General features: G+C 39.6%; 1 protein-coding gene across 2 annotated transcripts; it reads right to left on the bottom strand.

Annotated features, from left to right (window-relative positions):
• Positions 1 to 567: 567 nt before the first annotated feature.
• Positions 568 to 17645, bottom strand: crlf1a (cytokine receptor-like factor 1a). 2 transcript variants are annotated; one of them, XM_088433219.1, is made up of 9 exons: positions 17131 to 17645; positions 13787 to 14065; positions 10632 to 10761; positions 9450 to 9619; positions 4194 to 4351; positions 2866 to 2940; positions 1888 to 1981; positions 861 to 1049; positions 568 to 766 (listed from the first exon to the last, which is right to left on the bottom strand). In XM_088433219.1, the coding sequence occupies exons 1-9, from the start codon at positions 17201 to 17203 to the stop codon at positions 750 to 752; spliced, it is 1185 nt and encodes a 394-aa protein (XP_088289345.1). In that variant the 5' UTR covers positions 17204 to 17645; the 3' UTR covers positions 568 to 749. The 2 variants fall into 2 exon arrangements, with proteins under 2 accessions (XP_088289345.1, XP_088289344.1); XM_088433218.1 differs by having other exon boundaries at positions 865 to 1049.
• Positions 17646 to 22215: the final 4570 nt, after the last annotated feature.

Raw genomic sequence — 22215 nt, 5'->3', positions numbered from 1 at the left:
TTTAAAATAGTCTACTACATTCAGTTATGATCATATCTATTGAAAGTTTACCTTGCTATTTTACTTGAAGATGGACCAGACCAAAAAAAAATATATATAAAAAATATATATATATATATATATATATATATATATATATATATATATATATTTTTTTTTTTTTTTTCTTTATTAAAAAAAAAAGGTTCTACTGAGCAGGGTTTGGTTATTACGGGTATTTTGAGGAACACAAGTCCTGCGATAAACGAGGGAATACTGTATTTGTATATACTGCGGCCCCCTGATTCGCTGGTGTTATTTATTATCAGTGATTGAATTTGAATACATTGAGATTCAAAATATATCACAATCCAGGTTGAAAAATTACCGTATACTTGTGAAATTTGCAAAATCTTTTTGCACCTTTTCAGTAATCTTCCGACGTTCTTTTTGATATTGTTTACTGCCAGTTATGTTAAAGCAAATTTTTGATTCATATAACTGTAAATGTTTTTTTTTTCTTTTGCATTAGACATGTCTTTGGCCTGGGCACAAAAACAGTGACTTGCAGAGGCCCCCCCCCCCCCCAGAAAAATCTGCCAGTATGCAAATTTGCATACGTCGACGAGTGGAAAAACCGAGTGTCCCGATTGCAAAACGCCGGACGAAAAAGCAACATCTCCAGATGTCATCCGGCCGCAAAGCAGTCCCTCTAAATTTTACGACCGTCCTCTGGTTGCCATCGCGTCGTTTTTCCCACGCGCTACGACTTATCCCCTTGGAGAACCTAGACGAACGAGACGCGGCCGGTTAGCGGTTGCGCGGCGGCGGCGAGCGAGCGAGCGTACCGGCGCGTTGGGATGAGGTGAGGTGATGCTTACCTACCTGGTTGCGAGCTTTGTGCGACTTCTGCATGAGGACCCGCCACTGGTCGTAGTGTTTCATGGACATGCTGCTGCAGCCGTAGGCGTGCTTGCGCGCCCAGCCGAAGAACTGCTTCAGCTCGCGGCGCAGCGTCGAGTTGGAGTCCCCGCTCGACTTGGGGTCGCACGAGCCTGACGCCGCACGCTCTGCGTGGCAAAATATCAAAAATTTGAAAAAGAGTTTCTGCAGGTATCAGAACCTCTTATTTAATGCTTTGCAATCTTGTGACCGAAACAGTATTTATCTTTTCAAATTAAGAGCTAATAAAATGGAACATGAATAAATGTATTTCTAAAATATTTTTCAGTGTTTCCTTTGGAAAAACTGTTGTATGCCTATACAAATGTCATTAGTGGCACAATTTTCTGGCAGGAATAAAACAGATGATGTTAAACAATCTTCTGGACTCACTGAATAAATGACACTAATAATATGTTATTTCTTTTCAAATTAAGAGCAGATTAAATGGAACATGCCGCAATTCATTGCTGATTTGTGTGAGTCTTGCAAAATGCAGCGGGCTTTTATTTTATTAAGTTGTAGACATGTGCACACTCATTAGTGATGTGATTTTCCGTCAGATCAGCCAGAAATAAAAATAAATGATGTTACTGTGCTGCTTAGTAAAAAAAATACAGCTACAAATGTAGTTAGTTCTCAAGTTTAATAAAACACGCACAAATGGCATTATCTTTTGTTTCATCTTGAAATCGAAATATGTGGTTAGGGCAGTACATAGTATTCCACTGCCGCCCCCCCCCCCCCAAAAAAAAAAAAATGATTAATTAATCAACTGATTAATCTGTCTGGCTGACCCTAGTTGTAACAGCCGCAAACTTGCTAAAATGATTATTGACAAAACTGCATCATGAAAGGAGGCATCAATCTGAGCATATATGCAATAAAGTCAGCAACAGACCGTGTGTGTGTGTGTGTGTGTGTGTGTGTGTGTGTGTGTGCATGTGTGTGTGTACGTGCGCTCACCACTGTGCGGCGTGGAGGCAGCGGTGGGATGACTCCACTCACTCCAGATTCCAGCTTTGCGAGAACCGTAGATTCCCACCGGGTTGCAGCGGACCTGCCGGTCAACAAAAATATCATTAAAATCAAATGTGAACAATCAGACTAGTGCCTCACTGCTTTGATATAAGAGTTGAATACAACTACGCTCATGAATAATAATAATCATAATCTTCCTCTATTGAAATTAATTTGAAAAGTAATTCGCTCTCGCCCCAAAAATAGTAGTGTAGTGTATGAAAAAAAGTCATTCATATTCAAATAGAAATGATTCTTGCTTCAGCGTGAATGGACACTGTGCTGATACACGCCTTGGCCACTAGGGGGCAGTGTAAGACAAAAAGTCATCGACGTTTTTTTTTTTGTTTTTTTTTCCAAAGCTGTAAAAAATGTTTTAGCCCCTAACCCAGTGGTGTCCAAACTACGGTCCAGGGGCCATTGGTGGCCCTTCATCCACATTTGTGTCTCAATAGATCAGCAATAGATCTGGTCATGTTCCAATTAATTTGAAAACAAATATAGTGTTTTAAATTAAAATAGTTTTGCGCCAGGGGGCGCCATGGTGAAAAAGTGGTTAACAGTTTAAAGGTCACGAGTTTGATTCCGGCATTCCTATGTGGAGTTTGCATGTTCTCCCCGTGCCCGTATTTGGGTATTTTAACAAAAGGTTAAAAAAAAAAGGTGCACCTTATCTGCGACAAAAATTATTTTTCTAGCTTAATTTTTGCTGCTGCAGCTTACAAAAGCTTTATAGTGCGTGAAATACGGTAGTTTGTTTTTCGCTGATTTAAATTACTACGTAAAAACATGCATTAAAAAACGAAAATCAACAGTTCACGTGTCATGTTGTCACGTTTTTCAAAAAAAAAAAAAACACTGTTCACCAAATTTACATTGTTGCTCCAAAACTCCCTGACTATATATAATAAAAACACAACACACCTGCACGAAATACACAGTTCCGGGTCGGAGTCCCGCCAGCCTGCAAGACGTCTGGTTGCCCACGTCGTCCATCACCTGCAAAGTGAGGCGAAAGGTCAAAAACGCTGGGATGAAAAACGCGCACAACAAACGGACAAAAGCTTCAATCTGGCTTCCCGCCGCAGATATGTTTAAAGGCCGCCATTTGCGGCGTGTTTATGGAAACGCTTCAAAGCGATCTCGCGCGCGCGCTCTCACACACAACACATGTACAGTAGACGCAAGTTGTGACACACATGTGGCGGGCCTATTAAAGGACAATAAACAAACAGCATGAGTAATCTGGTCGCTCCAAAACACAACACGGCCATATTGAAGACATTAATCCCCGCCGTCCGCGGGGCCGGTGGAAACGCCGTGCCTCGGCTCGGGCCCTCGCCCGCCTCGCCCTTTTTTTTTCCGCCCCGCAAGCTAAAACTCGCTCGGCCGACGTCCGCGTCGAGCCGCCGCGATTAGCTCGGCGCTATTCGCTCCGCAAGGCCGAGTCTTTATATCGTATAGTTCATTCTTTGTAGAGGTGAACCGAGGTCAACTCGGAAGATGAGGAGATTAAAAACGAATGCGGGCCACGATGTACTCTTCATTCATTGGAGGGGTCCTATCAAAGCAGAAAGAGAGACTCCTTTTTAGGTCGTTTAATTTATACATTTTTATTTTACAATTCCAGTGATCTAGGAATCATTTACAAGTCCACAAGAGCAATAATATTTATTTCATGGAATATTTTGAGCATGTAAGTTTACTTAAGTTCATTTTGGGCTCATGCGAAGTGCTTCCTGTGTGATGTCACTGCTAAAGTGATAATGACGTGCTACCAATGCTAACCACAGACGCCACAGTCCAAAGTGGTCATCTGCGAGCCTCAAGAGGATTATTAGTCAAGATGATGGACGGGTGGGTATTTCGTTTCATACGTCACGAAGGCCGGACACACGGCGAGCAGTGCGGCTTCGGTAAACAAGACCTTTCACTTCAAAGTTCGAAAGGTAAACCATAAAGCTCATATTTAATAAGAAATTAAACAGTCAATGTGCCAAATGTAATTTTTATGGGTACAATTAACAGTGTAAAGTGGAAAAATACATATTTTAGGCCAGGGGTGTGAAAAATACGGCTCATGGGCTAATTCTGGCCTGCAAACGAGTTGGGAATAGATTTTTCCTCTATGTAGCCTGCAAGCTAAAATGAACCTTAAGGATGAAATTTGGTAACGATATACGAATGTGGGCATGATGTCTAGAGACCACTGAGGACATTAGACCAAGAACTGAATTAACCAAAGGATTTACCTTCCAGTCTTGGCTGTCCTCTAGTCTGTAGCGGATTTGGTACTTGGCCTGGAAGAGGAAGTCCTTGAGGCCCGGCGGGGCCTCCCAGCGAACGCTCAGCTGGTCCTCCAACTGGCCCACGCGACTCACTGTCACCCCTGAAGGAGGGTCCGTGGTCACTAAAAAAGGAAGACCCCGAGACGTCAACGACGTTACGTCAAATGCTCTCGATTGTCGAAAGTTTTCATACCGTTAAAAAAAACGGAAAGGCGTCAAAGCTAGTTGAGCCATCTTGGAAAGATTCAAATTTTTAATCATAAAATAACAAACGTGAGATTTCATTGTAACTTTGGGATTTTTTTTAATTCCTTGTAAAATTTGCAGTAAAAAAATACAAGTGTTTTTTTGTTACTTTTTGTTATATTAAAAATATACCTTTAAAAAAGAAAAACTGCAAAAATAAACTAAAAAGAAAAATGCAGTTTCTCGTTCTTAAATTTGCAATGTATTCAGAAAACTGCAATTTCTAAAAAGTTGCACATCTATTCCCCAAAAAATTTTTAAAATTCAATTTCATAAAATTGCTAGTTTTATGGCAAATATTAAAAACTATCTGTATGAAATCACAGTTGAATTATTGTGATTTGTTTTCTTAACTCGCCACTCCATTCACACACATTTTCAATTATCTTTAAATGTTTCTTTTTGTCTGAAATGACTTTTAAAAATTCACAAAGTTCACAAACCCTACCAAAAATCCATTTTGCACAATTCAATAATTAAATTCAAATTTTAAGACCCTACATGTGCATCTGAAACTAAATGATCCATCGTTTTGCCATCACTTCACTTCAAAGAAAATAAAACAATGTTTTAAATAATTACTAGCAAATGTTATTTCTAAGAACAACAATAGGTGAAAACTGAGATAGGCGCCAGCAAGCCCGCTACCCCTGTTGGGATAAACGCCTCTAGAAAAAGTTTTTTAGATCATAGTTTCCATTGTCGATATTTAGAACGAACGAAAAACTGAAAAATTAGCATATATCTGGACCTTGTAGTTTTTTTAATATTCATCCGTCTTCATTTTGGCCCCCGAAAAAAAACAGGCGAAAATAGGTCGACTTTCAGCGTTCGCTACCCAAATTTTTTTCTCGCCATTTGAGCCCGCTGCTTACGTCGGATCAAAAGCATTTCCCCAAAAAACGTCACTACGAAGGAATGTAGTCGTTTCGGTCTTTTGTGTGCGCGTGCGTGTATTGCGCTAATTAACACGTTGACGTCTTCCTCCGAAAAAGGTGCTGATGTTGGGTTGTCGGGGCGCAGATGGTCGGAATCAAGCTTCTCTCGACGTTTATGTTGGCGGCCAAAGAAATCAAGTTCATTCCGAGCGCTGGGCCTGATGTCTTTATACGCAAAACGCCGTTTTCCACATCTCGGTGGTTTCGGGTTGTTGTTGTTTTTTTTTTTTTTGACAAGCCCGCACGGTCAGAGGCCGATATTTGAACCCCGGCCGCCGTTTGTTTTGGGTTTTGTCCGAGAGGGTTTCAATGTCGTTCTCGGTTGTTGGGCTTGTCAGCCCGAACCGTTAAACAAACACCGCGGGTCCAGGGAGGGGGGGGGTGATGAGAATGGAAGTTGACGCAGAATATTTGAGAGGGATTGGCTGGGTTTTAAAAAAAGCAAAAATATTATGCGAGGGGGCGAGTAAAACAAAGTGAAAAGACTCAAATCGAAACCAATTTAGACAACCGCAATCTATTTGCAAGAATGAAACGATAGTGAACCCCCACATGTTCATGGTTTACCATTTGCCTATTAGCATTTTTTTTTAAGTTGGGGGCCTAAATCTGAAGTCACATCTATTTGTTCTATTTATTTAGAGCAGTGATTCTCAAGCCTTTTTTTTTTCAATGATGCACCACCTATGAAAATCTTTTTCCCCAAATACCCACAAACCAAATTATGTCACTAACAGCGATGCACTTTCAATGCATATAACGTTTTGGGAAGGTGTCGTTATAACACAATTTAGCGATAAGTTGCTTCATGTTCCAATTAACTTGCTCTTAATTTGAAAAGAGTCATGTGTTGTTGCCACGGCGTTAAAAATCATACAAAGGAGTCATCGAGAACACGTTTTACAATAAGTTGCTTTACGTTCCAATTAATTTGCTCTTAATTTGAAAAGAATCATGTGTTGTTGCCATGGCATTAAAAATCATGCAGAGGAGTCTTTGAGAACACAATTTACAATAAGTTGCTTCATGTTCCAATGAATTTACTCTTAATTTGAAATGTACTGTTGCCATCACAGCATTAAAATTAGATTTGCTGATACCGGCAATAACCCTAGTAAAAATCCCACCCATAAATACCCCCATTTGTCAAGTGCTCATGTTGGCTAATATGCTGGTTTATGCTAATCGTTGAGTCTCAGATGGAGGCAGTTTGTTTGCGTAGAATATTTGAGCAACGGATTACGGCTGTTTGTCACATCAGGTCAGGGTTGTGTAGACGGCAGATGCATGGAAACGATTCACGGTTTGAGTCCTCCACAAACAGTGTTCCTTGTTTCAATGAGAGTTGTCAAACTTTGTCCAAATCCGATGACAAAAACTGAAATATTTCTGAACCTTGTGCCATCCGTTTTTTTTGCACCCAGAGAGGGGAAAGCTACCTCACTCAATTTGGGTTACTTTTGACCCAGCAGTTTTAAGAGTATTTTGGCAAAACAGTGGCTTTATTCCATAAATGTGAAACTCCAGTCCTCGAGGGCCGGTATCCTGCATGTTTTCTAGTTTTCTCTCTCCCACTATTATTCCGACCCATTATTATTCAACTCTGCAGGATCTTGAAAATAATCCTAATCATTTGAATCAGGTGCGTTAGAGATTTGAAACCATGCAGGATACCGGCCCTCGAGGACTCCAGTTCCACACCTGTGCTTTATTTCAACAAGTAAAGGAGGGATGTTGAAAAGGAGGGGCTTACAAGAAATCCTACCCCCCACCGCCCCACTCCCGCCTGTGGAATGTTGCAATCCACCATGAGGGTGTTCCCGCGTCGCCCGTGGACACGCGTGACTCACAACTGTGACGCAGTGTTGCGTGTTTTGACGAGAAGCCAAACCAGCATCCGGGGCAACCCGAAATACACAAACACACAAATTCGCCGGAAAAAAAAAACTCAACTACCCGCTTCTCAGGGGGTGGGATAAATACACAGGTGTGTGCAGGGTGATGTTTTCAACCACAGCTTGGTTGTCTCTTTGAAACTTCACCAAATGGAGCGAGCCGGCAGCGCGCGGAACAACGCTTTAAAAGGTAACATCGCTCCCTTCTCGTCAGATGTGAGGCCCCCGATAAAAGCCTGAAAGAGCTTAAGCGCTTCGAGAATCCTGGATTAAGAGGAAGAATCCAGAAAAAATCCACTGTTATTCTTCCTTGACGCATTTTTTTTTACTATGCTCAAAATAATGTGAACAGACATAAATGTGTCGGTTAACTTTTATTTTTAATTAGACCGGAAACTAGCCAAAATGGCTGCTTCAAACAATATGGCTGACCTCTGGTATCAGACTTGTTTGGGGAGTCTATTCATGATGGAAAAAAACTACAAAGGTTTGTGCTATATCGTGAAACTGGATTTTGGGGACGATTTTTTTTTTTTCAGCTTGCGATTGTGTGCAACTAGAATCGTCAAGTCTAAATGGCCGACTTCTGATTTCTTTTCACCGTGCTGACTTTTTTGTGTGTCTGCTTAGGATTCACATTCTGACAAAATTTCACGTTGCTAAGTGGAACTGACTCTGGGGGCTGAATTAAAAGAAAAAAAACTAATTAAATCCAGTTGTGCACAACCAAGGCTAAAATGGTGACTGTATTTTCAGACATAGCGAGACACATTTTTCTGCTTGTGAGAATTTACAAATTTCGTACAAAATGGTCTAACTAAACTAAACTAAACTTACTGAACGCCATCAAAACAAAAATCAACCACTTACACTTGCTTACATACTACCCGATAAAAGTTATATCTTGTTGTTCATGATAAAATTCTCTTCATAAAAAAAAAAAAAAAAAAAAAAATCTGAGTTCTCAGTCAACAAAATAGGTCTGTGGTCAGTTTAGCATGTTAGCATTAAGTTAGCACGGATTAAAAAAAGATCAACTACAACTAAACCTTGGATCATTTCAACGGCATAACACATACCACATGTTGAAAATGATAAATTCTCTTTATAAAAGTTTTTTCCGAGTTCTCAGTCAACAAAATAGGTCTGTTGTCAGGTTAGCATGTTAGCATGATGTTAGCACAGATTAAATAAAGCTCAACTAGGACTAAACCTTGGATCATTTCAACGGCATTATACATATAACATGTTGAAAATGATCAAATTCTCCTTATAAAGAAAGATTTTTCCGAGTTCTCAGTCAACAAAATAGGTCTGTTGTCAGGTTAGCATGTTAGCATGATGTTAGCACAGATTAAATAAAGCTCAACTAGGACTAAACCTTGGATCATTTCAACGGCATTATACATATAACATGTTGAAAATGATCAAATTCTCCTTATAAAGAAAGATTTTTCCGAGTTCTCAGTCAACAAAATAGGTCTGTGTTCAGTTTAGCATGTTAGCATTATGTTAGGACGGATTAACTAAAGCTCAACTAGGACTAAACCTTGGATCATTTCAACGGCATTATACATACAACATGATGAAAATGATAAAATTCTCCTTATAAAGAAAGATTTTTCCGAGTTCTCAGTCAACAAAATAGGTCTGTGGTCAGGTTAGCATGATGTTAGCACAGATTAAATAAAGCTCAACTAGGACTAAACCTTGGATCATTTCAACGGCATAATACATACAACATGTTGAAAAACCCGAGCAATCTTGCTGCGGTTCCAGATGCTCCGCATCATTTTGTGATTGCAAAATGGCAAATTTCACCAAATTATCCAATTTCTCGGTGAATAATGCGTGTCCAAACGAGATTAGTTGGCCGCAGTATTTTGGCAGCGTCTCGTTTTTTTGTCTTTCACTTTTTCTGTTGGCTTCCAACTTAATCATAAAAAATAAACAATCTCATATGATATAATATAATAAAAACACCCATAAACACATATGCGCAAATTCTTTGGTGGGTGTTCAAAGGCTTTTAGATCATTTCAAGCCATTGTCCTCTATCTCCAGCCCGGGGCACGGCCGACACCCGCGGAAGGAACTAGAGGAGGAGGTCGAACCGAGGTCGACTTAGCGTCGGCACTCACCCACGTCGAGAATATCCAACATGATGACGTCGGAAGCGGCGTGGCCCAGCTGGTTGGATGCCTCCACCCAGATCTCGTAAGGGGTGAAGAGGTGCAGGTCGCGAGTGATGCTGCACGAGTACGGCTGAGCGTGAGTGTAGTCCTCGCACTCCTTCTCCTTGCCGTACCACCTGCGGGGCATGCGGCGATGACTTTTTACGAGGCCCTTTATTTACGCGAATCGCCGCGCGTCGACTTCCGCAATTTAGGGCTTTTAAAAGGATAGTTTTCATAGTTGAACTCTTGTAAATGCTGCGGGCTTTTGATAAGAGGGTTTCCTTTTTTATTACGTGAGTGAGATAGAAGTTGAAGATGAAAAAAGTTCAGCTTTGCAATAAACAATCTGGAATTGGGTCAGTCAAACCTTATTTATGGGTGAGGATTAGGATTTGGGGCGGTGAAGAGAAAGAAAAAAAAAAAGGTGCCAGGATTCTCACTCATCTCAAAATTCGGACTCTAAAGTCTGCTTTTGAAGTCAGGATTCTCACTTTAATGCAAGATTTATTTCATTCTCAGAGTTCCGGGGTTAAAGTTAGAATTCTGACTAAATTTAACTTTCTCAGAATTTTGACTTTATGCTCAGAATTCTGATTCTAAAATTTACTTACAGTAAGTCCAAATTCTGATTTAATGCTCAGAATTCTGACTAATAAATCTGGCTTTTAAGTGAGAATTTTGACTTGAAAATTCAGACGTTATTCTCAGAATTCTCACTATTGTCTTTAATTAAACGGTTAAGTGAGAATTGCAAGAATAGTGTCTTGATTCTGAAATTTAAGTAAAATTTTCAGTATTCTGCCTTTCACTTGACATTTCGGACGTTATTCAGAATTCTCACTTGAAACATAATTTTCACTATATTTTCGGAATTTTCCCTTTTTTTATATTCACACACTTAGGAGAATCCTGAGAATCAAATTAAAATTCTAAGGAAAAAGTCAGAATTCTCCCTTTGAAGCCTGAATTTCAACTGAGTGACTTTATAATAATTCAGACTTGAAAGTAAGTTTCCTAACTTCATTCTCAGAATACCGATTTTGAATTCTGAGATGGTGAAATTTAAAATCTTGTTCTGAAGCATTTCAAGGCACCCCTTGTACGTGTGTGTTTTTTTTTATTTTATTTTTTGCAGCGTGCACACACCTGAGCTTGTACTTGAGCAAGTACTGGGTACTAATACTGGTCTCCCCCTTCCCTCCTGGCACCCAGCTGCACGTCAGGTCTTTGGTGTTCCGAGACCAGCACGTCAAATTGAGGGGCTTCTCTGGAGGCACTGTGGGAGCACACGCAAGGGAAAAAAAAAAAAAAGATACATCAGAGAGGAACTGTGGAAGCTATTACATTGGATAGGATGTTTTTTTTTTTTAAACCTCGTTTTGACTTTATTTGGTGAGCATGCCTGTGTGTGTGTGTGTGTGCGCCTGTGTGTGTGTGTAATCTGATTTCAGAGCCCTGCCAATCCCCCCACATCTTTGAGAACACAAGGTTCCGAACACCGTCACAGCACACAGAGATGATAATGCATGCTGCGTCAGTTTATGTGGCATTGTTTTTTTCTGGTGGTTTTACTTAAGAATTTGTGTGTGTGTGTGTGTGTGTGTGTGTGTGTAGTTCCCATTTGAAAACCTTTAAGAGGCAGAGAAGGTCCTCTAGCAATCTGCAGGAATAATAATTTCTTCCAAAAAGCAGAGAAAATGAACAATATGTCCTTAATGATACTTTTTGAGACTCTGAAAAAGAACAAAATAACGTTTAAATGAGTGCTTTTAGACGGGGTAATGTTGAAAATGTTGGTGATGCTCTCGTGTTTGTGTTGAAAACTTTAAAAAGACAGTTTTTTTTTATTAAAAACAAAATTAAAAATAAAACTTCCTTGTACCATCGTTCTGCTTAAATATCTGATGTTACAGCCTCCGGCTTATACGGAACAAAATTCTAATTCCTGTCCCATTTTTATTGATGCGGCTTATACTCCAGAGTGGGTTATATGATAATTATTAAATAATCAAACCCCGTGAAATAGTTAGCCTATTTTCTGCACTATCAGGTGCACCTAAAAGCCGTAATTTTTTTAAAAAGCTGATGGTGCGCCTTATAATCAGGTGCGCCTTATTTATGGATCAATATTGAGATTGGGATTCATCGATGGGGAATGAAGTGATAAAGTAAGCTTTCCCTCTTTCTTTTGTGTGTTTATAGTTGAACAAGGTTGCTCATATTGACATTGAGTTATTATGCTATTGAGAGTTTAGAGTTATTATTTGAGTTATTATTGTTATTACTTTGAGTAATACTTTATTGTGATTGAAAAAGTTTTAAAATATGTCATTAATTGAGGGTGCGCCTTATATATGGAAAAAAAAATCAAATGTGTCATTAATTGCGGGTGCGCCTTATAATCCTGTGCGCCTTATAGTGCGGAAAATATGGTATCTTTCGCAGATGAATTTAATTAACCAACAATTTTTCCCCCAATACCTACTGTATTTTTTCCCTGCATTAAAGTCAATATTTCAGGAGAATACAAAAATATTCAATGGCTGGAGTTTTGCACACAATGATCGCGTCATGATTAAATGATGATAGCCAATCTCTTGCGCAATACAAATGATATACAAATATACAAATAATCCGTAAAGCGAATTTAAGTGGGCTTCTGGGTGTCACAACAGTTTTACATCATTTTACACAATGGAAGAGGCAAAAGCACATTTTTGAGTCGAGGAGGAATTTAAGGCTTGGTTTTCCCTCGTATTGACAGGAGCGCCGTAAAAAGTGTTTACTGCCTGTATGACGACAATGTGTGTGTGCGCGTCAGCAAGTCTGTGTGTGTGTCGGCAAAATGTCAGCGTGATGCCCCGTGAGTGATAGTGCGAGTAATGGACCACACAGGCACTCAAAGCGACACGCACACTGGTAGAGGCCCGCGTAATAAAACTTAAAAACAGCCACAAGTGTAGCGTAGAGACCCTTTAAGAAAAAAAATAATAATAAACTGCCCACTGCTTCCTCCTTCGTATTCCCACTTCCTTTACACTCCTCTAGCTAGTCCCCAATTTCCATCCATTTTTTTTTCTACAATTCTTGTCCCATCAGTGTTACAAAAACAATATGTAAATGTATTTTCTAAGAAATATCATTGTCACAAAAGCATGGAGCTCTCAATGTTGAGTGAACATTTTTTAAAAATAATTGCAAATACATTCAAATATACTTGTATGCTAAGTACTAAAATTCTAGTATTATTTTCCATAATGTCGTGAAGAATTTGCCTGTACATGCCCTGAGGCATTGTGGGAAAACTGTTGAATGGGTTAGTAAGGGGAAAATACTATATACTATATTAAATTCTTTAATGTTATGTCATTGTTTTTGGTAATATCGTTTGAGAAATGAAGAGAAACGTATTACACTAGTGGCATCTGTACTTAGTATTGGTAACTACTCAAGAGTTTAGTACTTGTGTTGATATCTGTCTAAAGAATAGACAGTTTTTCAGAAAAACTGAAAAAAATTGCATTAAAATTAATCAGATATGTTTAAATACTTCATCTCTTTTTTTTTTTTTTTTACTTGGGTACATGCGAAGCATTGCTCTAAACAACATTATGGGTAAGAAAATGGCGTTTTAAACACTCAGCCTAAAACTACGTTTGAAGGTGTTTTCAAGTACTTTTGAAGATATTTAAATACATCCAAAAAAAATGCAATTGTGTGAGTGCATTTGCAAAAAAGTTTAAGCTGGTTTGCCATTCAAAAAAGGTTTACTCTACACTTTGTAACCATTACAAAAATAAAAACATTTTTACAGGTACGTTATTGCATGTTTAAAATAAAAACTTGAAAAAAAAACACTTATTAACTCATTCAATCCCATATTTTCATTTTTTGTTAGAGTCCAGACATCTAGCTTCTTATTTTTTTTTAAGTTTGGCTAAAGAAGATTCCAAAAATGGCTACTACTACTCAATCAACTAAATACCTGTTTTAGTAATTTATTAGTTTTAGCTAAAGTGATCGAATTGCTTAAGTACTTTGGCACCTAAAGCAATTGTTAATTTAGCATTTCAATACTTATAGTTAATTACTTTAGTACTTATTTACCCAAGATAACTGATGACTTGCTACCAATCATTTTTTAACCTCCTTGAGCAAAATACTTGTAAAGAAAGGAAAATATAACAACCTATGATTGAATGTCTCCACTCTTTAAAAAAAAAAACGTGAAAACACGTCTTTGGGATTGAATGAGTTAAACCGCAGTATTGATTTTTTTTTTTTTTTAATTAGAAACCTACTTCCGACGTAGATGCAGGAGCCTCCCAGGATGTGTCCTTTGTGATTGTGGCACACCAAATTGTCGCCCGACGTCTGTCGCGAAGCGTTCAGCCCGTTGAGCGTCACGCTGAGGTTGGTGGGGCTTAGCGTTCGGTACGTGGAGGTGGGCAGCCGCTGGCCGTTGAGCGTCCAGTAAAGCGAACTGGCGTGAACACCGGCGTCCGCCTGCACCCAGCAACTGGCCGTCAAGTTGGAGCCCACGCGGAGGACGGGATCCTGCGGGTAAACCAAGGCCACATCTGCGGGGGATAAAACGTTTTTTTTAGGGGTGAAACGAAGCCTCGAGTTTGCCGAGAGCCTCAGTTCAAACAAATGCAAAAATCAAGCTCAATTGCTCTAATTTAAACCATTTAAAGAATGCCTAAAGGATAGGATGATAAAACAAACAGGTAGGGCCGCATAATTATGGCCAAAATAATAATCACGATCATTTTGGTCAGTATAGAAAAACGCAATTATTCATCATGTTTGGTCAAACATGTCCATTTATTGCCCTTTTTTAAACAAGCAGTATATAAACAAGGCTTCAAGGCTTGATACTTACAAATAATAATCATAAACTACAATAAATAAAGTAAATAATAATTCAAATAAATTCACCCCCAAAGCACAGCAAAAATTTGGCACGCAGGGCAACACGGCTAAGTTACTGAGTGTAAAACAATGAAAAAAATAAGTCCACTTAAGACCAAGAACATTATTTGCTTTTAAGCTAATTTTAATCAATTAGCAGCCAAAATGTCATTTCAAAAAAAATTTATTCCATTTTTTTGCTAATCTGATTTTTCAAAATGGGTCTCAATTGACAGCTGGCATGGTATATATTAGAAATCCAGTGAGAAACTCAACGCCATTTCACACTGGTAACTAATACATTAGGGTGAGAAAAGCAGCCGCTTTTGTCATGCAAATATGTGGGAAACATTGCCCCCTGGTGGTAGGATGGTAGGATCAAAAAAAGTGCTTGACTTTCCATGTTAATATCGTCGAGGATGAGCTTAATTAATCATGGCAGCACTCAAATGATTAATGGACAACACAAACACTCAAATGCTACATTGGTTACAACATCACGTTTTTAGAAATCAAAATTGTGTGCTGTTCCAGTTTAAATTTAAGATAAAAACAAACTTGATTATCATTGGAAACGCGTCGTCTATGTTCATAATTGTTTTTGAACCAAGCAACAACATTTATTTTAATCCAAATACCTGGTTATTCAATAGAATTTTCAGTAGGATATCCAAGTAGCTGCAGCGCTAGTTTTGTCATTAGAAAATAAATAAATCAGGCATCAAAACCGTAAGCATTTATAGACAGCCATTCGCCGTCAACTTATTATTTTCCCACAATTTCTCTGTAAGACAAGACAGGAAACATAAACGCTTGAAATTTTGCTGCCAAGTCAGGCGAACGAAAAACGTGCTTCAGATGATCTCTTCCAACAACCAAAAACTTCCCTCTTAATTGTCGAGCCCAAAAAGGTTCTAATCTTTCACGACGGGCTGTACAATAATGATTAAATAGCCTCCTTGTCCTAAACATCAGGAAGCGTTTGATGACGGAAACCTATTATGTTCCCTCTTCTTCTTTTTATAGCCGTCTTTAAAACCTTAGTGCTGCTGCTACCCACGAAGAAGAAAAAAAAAAAAACCTCATCCACCTACTTAAACCAGGAAACGAACATAACATTGATTTATTTACGTTACTGCCGTGAACATTCTCCGAGACCCGAGCTAATGATGTCACTGTTTTCACCCCCCCACCCCCCCCCCCCCCCACCCCCACCCCCCCTCCACTACCGCAACCCCTCGTGTTAAAGGAATTATAGGCTGTGGACTTGTTGAAAATCAGCTGTGCAGTAGCTCTGCGTATTTTGTATACATCACACAGGTGGAATTTGGTGGTTGTCCTCTATGGATACAATATGTGTGCATTTGTACGAGCTATAAAAGATCAACATTTGCTCAAATGCGGTACCAAATTGGACACTTTAATAATGTGAGATATTACCTGTATTACCTTTTTGAAATGACAAAAAAAAAAAAAAACTTTTGAAGAGGCAAAATAATAATAAACAATTGAGATCATGCTGTTGCTGTTACAAAGGGGGCGTGGCCGTGTTCAGAATTTCCAAATCACAGATTAATTCATGATTAGGGCTGCAACTAAAGTTTATTTGAGGAATCAATTAATAATAATTATTTTGTCAAACTGATTTTTATCTTAAATTTCCATCCCTTTAATCAAAAACAGGACAGTATTTTAAAATGACAGACAACACAAATAAACTAAAATTCAGTTAGGTTTAGTGCGTAATATCAGAGAAAAACGATTTTTTTTTAGATATTTTTGTTCTGTTTTCCAAAGTAAAAGCATATGTTTGCAAACATTTTATTTAAATTCAACGCAAAAATATTACGTCTGCTCGCGTTAAAAACCAGAAAAATAGGAAGGTCCTAGAGATTTGGCCAACTTCAAATTAAAATAACTTATAACTAAACTAAAATGATTAATCCATTACCAAAAAAGGCACTCGATTAATTATCAATTAATCGCCACAGTCCCAGCACACACCTGTGAACATTTATTCCATAGTGTACCCTACTAATCAAAGCAGAAAAATAAACTGGAATATCATACTAGCAAAATCATACAAATCAGAAACTCATCTTTACACATTCTGCAAACTGACATCCAAAAACGATTTGAATTGTTAGCAAACTGTCCTCCCCCGGCTTTCCAGACCTAAAACAATCATGGCGACCTCCAGAAGAACAGGACCCTCCGTGTAATATAATTAGTAATTATTAGACATGAGATTTTGTTTTAAAAAAATGCTAATCTTTAAGAACACATTCATTTGCATGTTTTTGAAATGTAAACTGTTTTTCTTTTAATTATAACGCTTTAAATATTAGACAAAATGTATGTAGTATTGGTGGCTGGTATCAGCAACATTTATGAGTACTCAACGCTTTAAAAGAAAGCGGTATGAGCCCGTTATCGGTACCAGGTAATGCCATTCATCCATTACTGGCCCCTTTCCCCCCCTAATGGGCGTATAATGGTCGAACAGGAGTCATCAACAAAAATGTTCCTTATGGGCCTATATTTGGGGTACAATAATGAAAACTTCGGAACGATACATCCATGTTCCCAATGGGTGACAAAGTTGAAGATTTGGGGGTGCCACGCTCTTGAGAAGTTGCTCAATGTGACATAAAAGTTGGTATTACCATGCACATTAAAAAACGCCGTATTTGTTTGAAAAGGCGTCTAAAAAAAAGCGCATGTGACTTACGTGTGGACAGGGACAAGACCGCAGCGGAGTGCAGCAACAGGAGCAGCAGGAGAATCCGTGAGCACATATCCATGACCGCACTCTTGCTTCTGCTTGGTTTCTCCTTTTGGTTTGATGAGCTTCTTCGCTCGACGATTTTGGCGTGCGCAAATACGCTTTTGGACCCAAGTGTGTAAGTAGAGAAAAAAAAAAGTAAAACGCGGCTTACAAAAAAGTCCCGTTCGCTTGTCCGCTCGTCTTCTTGTTACTTCTTCCTCCTCCAGCAGCTTAAATCATACACAAGTTCATACTTTATAGCCCCGCCTCCTCCTCTTTCTCGTCCTCCTCCTGTCTCATTTCCCCTCTTCCTCCCTCCTCCTCATCCCCACTTTCACCTCAAACATTCCCACCCGGGACGCGCTCAAGTTCCAGAGAAAGAAAAACAGACGTCACTTTGCCGGGATGTGTCACAATAGAAGGGACACTTACGTGCAGTTTTACATTTTCGACCAATCCGAGGGAGAGAGGCCATTTTGCTGTCGAGTGAAAATGACATCACTGTTGAGAAGTGCTCAGGTAACAGCCAATCACGGCGCAGATTGTGAATGTCACGTGACTCAACTGCGACAGCAGGTGGGCAGCCTAATAGGAAACGTTTTAGGTGGGATATAGAAAATAAAACATTTTAAATGGTCTTTTCGCTCATGAAAACTGCAAGTGCTGTCGAGTGATTCAAATTCTAACTAATTTATCACGCATTGTGCCATCATTATTTGTGATTAATCACATTTTTCAGCAACTATTTTCTTCGAAGCGTTTAACAGATATTAACTTGAGTAAAATCTCGGAATTAATAGAAAATCATCTGATATGAAAAATCTTTCGTTTCAACAAATGTTGTTGGCGGTCGGGCCCAAAAAAATGGTCAAACAGACTTGGAGAAATCATTTTCTTCAGAGCTATTGACGCTCGAATCACAACAAAACAAGAACACGCTGAAAATAGCAATTCCACTCTGTGAAACCATGTTTTTTGTTCCATATTATTCACTCTATTTATTGTTCATATTTATTGAATATGAACCAATCGGAGCAGCATTCCTAATTTCATTGTAAATCAGCTATACAAGGACAATTAAGGCATTCTATTCTGATTCTTTTGCTTGAGCTGATGAGGTGAAGCTGTACAATTGATATCTTTGAAATTGGCTTCATAAAGTGCAAAAAAATTCTATTTTTCCAATGAGCACACTCTCATTACCTGACCGCAACCCAATAGAAACAAAATTGTGCTGTTAACTGACAAAATTTGTCAGTAACAGAGGCAACGTAAAACGTCTACTCTCCGGTTTCTGCCGCGAGGAGCGTCTGTGTGACAAACTGACTGATTGAAAGCCAATGACCAAAAAAATGTGTGAATTCAATCACGTTGAAATCTACATAATGATTTACCCGTTTGTGTCGATGATCGTACGCGTCCCTAATGTAAACTTTAAAATCAAATAAATCCCATTTGCGAGCATTTCGAATGCACAATGGTATCGTTCTGAACTTCTTCCTGTTTTTACAATATTTAATCATTTATAGCCTCCTAGAGTTAGATTTTTGTTGGATGCATCCAGACCACAGGTGTCAAACTCAAGGCCCGGGGGTCAGATCCGGCCCGCCACATCATTTCACGCGGCCCGCGAAACGCCCATTCCAAATCAAATTTCCGGTCAAAATACCACATTTGTAAGTCGTCTTCAGCTTTTAAAATTGTTTAGGGGAAAAAGCAAACGCTTTTTGCCCTCACCGTCTCTCTGATTTCAAAACTAGTGTGACAAATACACCCAAAATGTATTTTATCACAGTCATCCCGGCCCTCTGACAGAAACTGTAACTGCAACGTGGCCCTTGATAAGAATGAGTTTGACACCCCTGATCTAGACCATAGGTGTCAAACTCCAGTCCTCGAGGGCCGGCATCCTGCATGTTTTCTGGTTTTCTCTCCCCAACACACCTGATTCAAATGATTATTTCATTAACAGGAACTTGAAAATGATCCTAATCACTTGAATCAGGTGTGTTGGAGAGAGAGGGTTCAAAAACATGCAGTATACCGGCCCTCGAGGACTGAAATTCGACACCTATGATCTAGACCAATGGCCCAAATCAGGTCAAATTTGACAGAGAGGTTAAATTGATCTTGCCTGGCCCTTAAACGCTAACCCTAGAATCTGTCCTAGTACGTCAAGTTCATATCGTAAAATGACCATCCTCTTTTCTTCAATAGAAACAAAGTATCATCACGTTCCAAGGAATTGCGGCTGGGCGCTGACGTATGTAAATGACAGTGTGTTCATGGTAAAATTCCTTCCGCACTTCCTGGACGGTGACAAGGGGACTGAAGCGGGAACGCCGTTCGGGAACAAGAGAGTCCCTTCTGGAGGCCGGGTCAGCCGAAGGTCTCGGTTTATGGAGGCCCCTCGCAGTACCCGGAACACCACGTGACTCACGAGATACAGGCCAGCGTTAACTTGTTAGTCAAACATTAGTCACACGTTCGTCTGCCCCATTCAGGTGTTAGCACAAAGCAAGTCTTCAAGGATGATTTCTTCATCTGATTCTGAAGGGAAGTCAGCACATTCCCAAAAGCTGCTCCTGAGCTGTGCCCGAAAGAGGCCCTCCCACAACATTTTTTTTTTCTTTTTGTTCCCTGGAAATGTATCTTGACTGGGTGCCCGGGAAGTGTAGTATGTGACCTGGCTCGTCCACAATGGAATGACGAGGATATGGGATGCAATGTGCTTCTGTAATCAGTTTGAAGAAAAAAAATAAAAAAGCTCTGTTGTGTTAGGACGGTTGACTTTGGAAACAAAAATGTGGAAGGCCAATTGTTGGGGGGGTGAGGGTGGGGGGATTGTCAATCGTTGTTAATTTTTTGCTGGGTTGTTTTTGCAAATTTTCTTGCTGGTCAACTATGTAGTACAGTAATCCCTCATTTTTCATGGTTAATGTGGACAGGAACCCCCCCCCCACGAAAAGTGGATAAAGCGTCACGCACGACGGAATTTTCATGCATTCACCCAATTTTTTTAAATGTGAAAAGTATTTATACTATACATATTTAAGACAAATATTACAGCAATACACAAATTTACTTAAATGTTAAATCATCAAACCTTATACAGTAACTGTACTGTTATCCCTTCCTATCCCTTTGACTGTAGTCTCACGGAGAGCCACGGTTATATTAGCCGCGCCGGGAGGTCTTATTAAAATGAAACCTGGAGCTGAACAAACGTGATAACTATCAGAGTTTACTCATGAAATGGCTCCCAGTGCGACCATCGACCAATGAGGGAAGGAGGAGCTACAACTCTCGGGCGGGAGTAGATGACTGAATTTCTGAATTTAAAGTGATAATTGTGTGAATAAAGTCAGCATAATGAGATTTTGCTGACTTCTAAAACTTTTACAACTAGAAGTTTGTCAAAAATAAGAAACAATATATCTCTCTATATATATGTGTGTGTGTGTGTGTTTTTGTTTGTTTTTTGACAAACTTCTAGTTGATTCTTGTCAAATTTCTTTTGTGGCAAGTGGCTAACGACGGTTTTGACGTTCCACTGTATGGACATTGTTGCATGTTTACAGGATGCTGGGCCTCCTGGCCGAGCAGAACGTTTTAATGTTCTTGCAAACTGTTTATGAATGCTCCCTTTGTTTCATCAAGAAACTCGGGTAGCCGAAGGGAATGGGACAAAAGTTAGGAGGAACAGACAGACCGACACACGGATGGATTCGGGGGATCTGAGAGGGCAATCAAGCGAGGGATGCTCTGGCTTCCTGGCAGATGGCCGCAAGGCCTCCGCTGAGCTCCGCTTGATTGGACGGAAGAGTTTGTTTGAAGAGCTCAGCGGTGCCTTGTTACATTGCCACAGGCTACGGTCGACATGGAGTGTGTGTGTGTGTGTGCTGTGTGTGTGCATGTCTGTCTGTTTGTGTGGGCATGTGAGAGGAAGTCACTGAATGTGTTTTATTACATCAATGAATGTCCTCATAAGTGTGTGAGTGTGAATGTGAGCTAGGAAGACCAAGTGTCTGTGTGTGTGTGGATGGGGAGTCTATGTGTGTGTTTGTGAGTGTGCACATTTAGTGTCGCATGTGTGTTTTGTGCGTATGGGTAACAAAGTGTTTGTGAACGTGTTGCTGTGTGTGTTGTTGGACAGTATATGTGCTGGGTTATTTTTTACTTGTACATAAGTGAGTGTGACAATGTGTTGTTGCAAGCATGTGCTTTTGTGAGTGTGTGTGTTTTAGGTTTCTACGTGTATCGGAGTTTGTGTGTGTCTGTGCGCCGTTTTGTGTGTAACTTGTAATCTGTGAGTGTGTGTTTTAGGTTTCTACGTGTATCGGAGTTTGTGTGTGTCTGTGCGCCGTTTTGTGTGTAATTTGTAATGTGTGTACCTATATTTGTGTGTTTTTGTAAGTGTCTGTGTAAGAGTTTATGAACCACAGTGTGTGTGTGTGTGCTTGTGAATGTTAGAAGGAATACCGTGTGTGTATGTGTGTGTGAGAAGGAGAGAGAATGTGTGTTATTTCATTAGTGTAATTTGTGTGTGTGCGTCCGTGTGTGTCTGCGTGTAATTTGTGTGTAATGAAGTTTATTTTAAAAACTTAAAGATGTGTGAGTGCACCTATGTTCGTGCGTCGTTCTAATTGCGCGTGTGTTTAAAAGTGTGAGAGGGGATGCGCGTGCACGTCTACATGGTTGCGTGTGAGCGCGCGTGCGTGCATGTGTTGATCTGCCAAAAAACAGAGGAGGAAGAGGAGGACCGAGTGATTTGAGGAGCCCCCTCGCTCACATATTTTTTGAAGCCAGGATAGCAAACGCTGGCATTCGCCGCAGTAATGCATGACAGATGGACATCAACGTGCTCTCTCTCTCTCTCTCTCTCTCTCTCTCTCTCTCTCTCTCTCTCTCTCTCTCTCTCTCTCACTCTCTCTCTAGGATTTTTTTTAATGCACTTTATATTGTGTAGTACATATACTTATGATCTTTGTCTGTTGTCTGTTTTATATTATGGTAACTTTATGAGACCGTTAATCTCTAATAACATTG

Source organism: Hippichthys cyanospilos, chromosome 14 (genome assembly GCF_059441005.1).
Source record: "Hippichthys cyanospilos isolate Australia breed blue-spotted pipefish chromosome 14, RoL_Hcya_1.0, whole genome shotgun sequence".
Classification (NCBI taxonomy): domain Eukaryota; kingdom Metazoa; phylum Chordata; class Actinopteri; order Syngnathiformes; family Syngnathidae; genus Hippichthys; species Hippichthys cyanospilos.
Note: the sequence above shows the minus strand (reverse complement) of the source record. Positions and strands in the feature narration are given on the sequence as shown.

Excerpts from the sequence above, each read along its gene's own strand:
- crlf1a (XM_088433218.1), bottom strand. The coding sequence starts at position 17,203 with ATGGATATGTGCTCACGGATTCTCCTGCTGCTCCTGTTGCTGCACTCC. Across the intron at positions 10,762-13,786 it reads CTCCTGCATCTACGTCGGAA|TGCCTCCAGAGAAGCCCCTC; the intron begins GTAGGTTTCTAA and ends GTGCTCCCACAG. Across the intron at positions 9,620-10,631 it reads TTGCTCAAGTACAAGCTCAG|GTGGTACGGCAAGGAGAAGG; the intron begins GTGTGTGCACGC and ends CATGCCCCGCAG.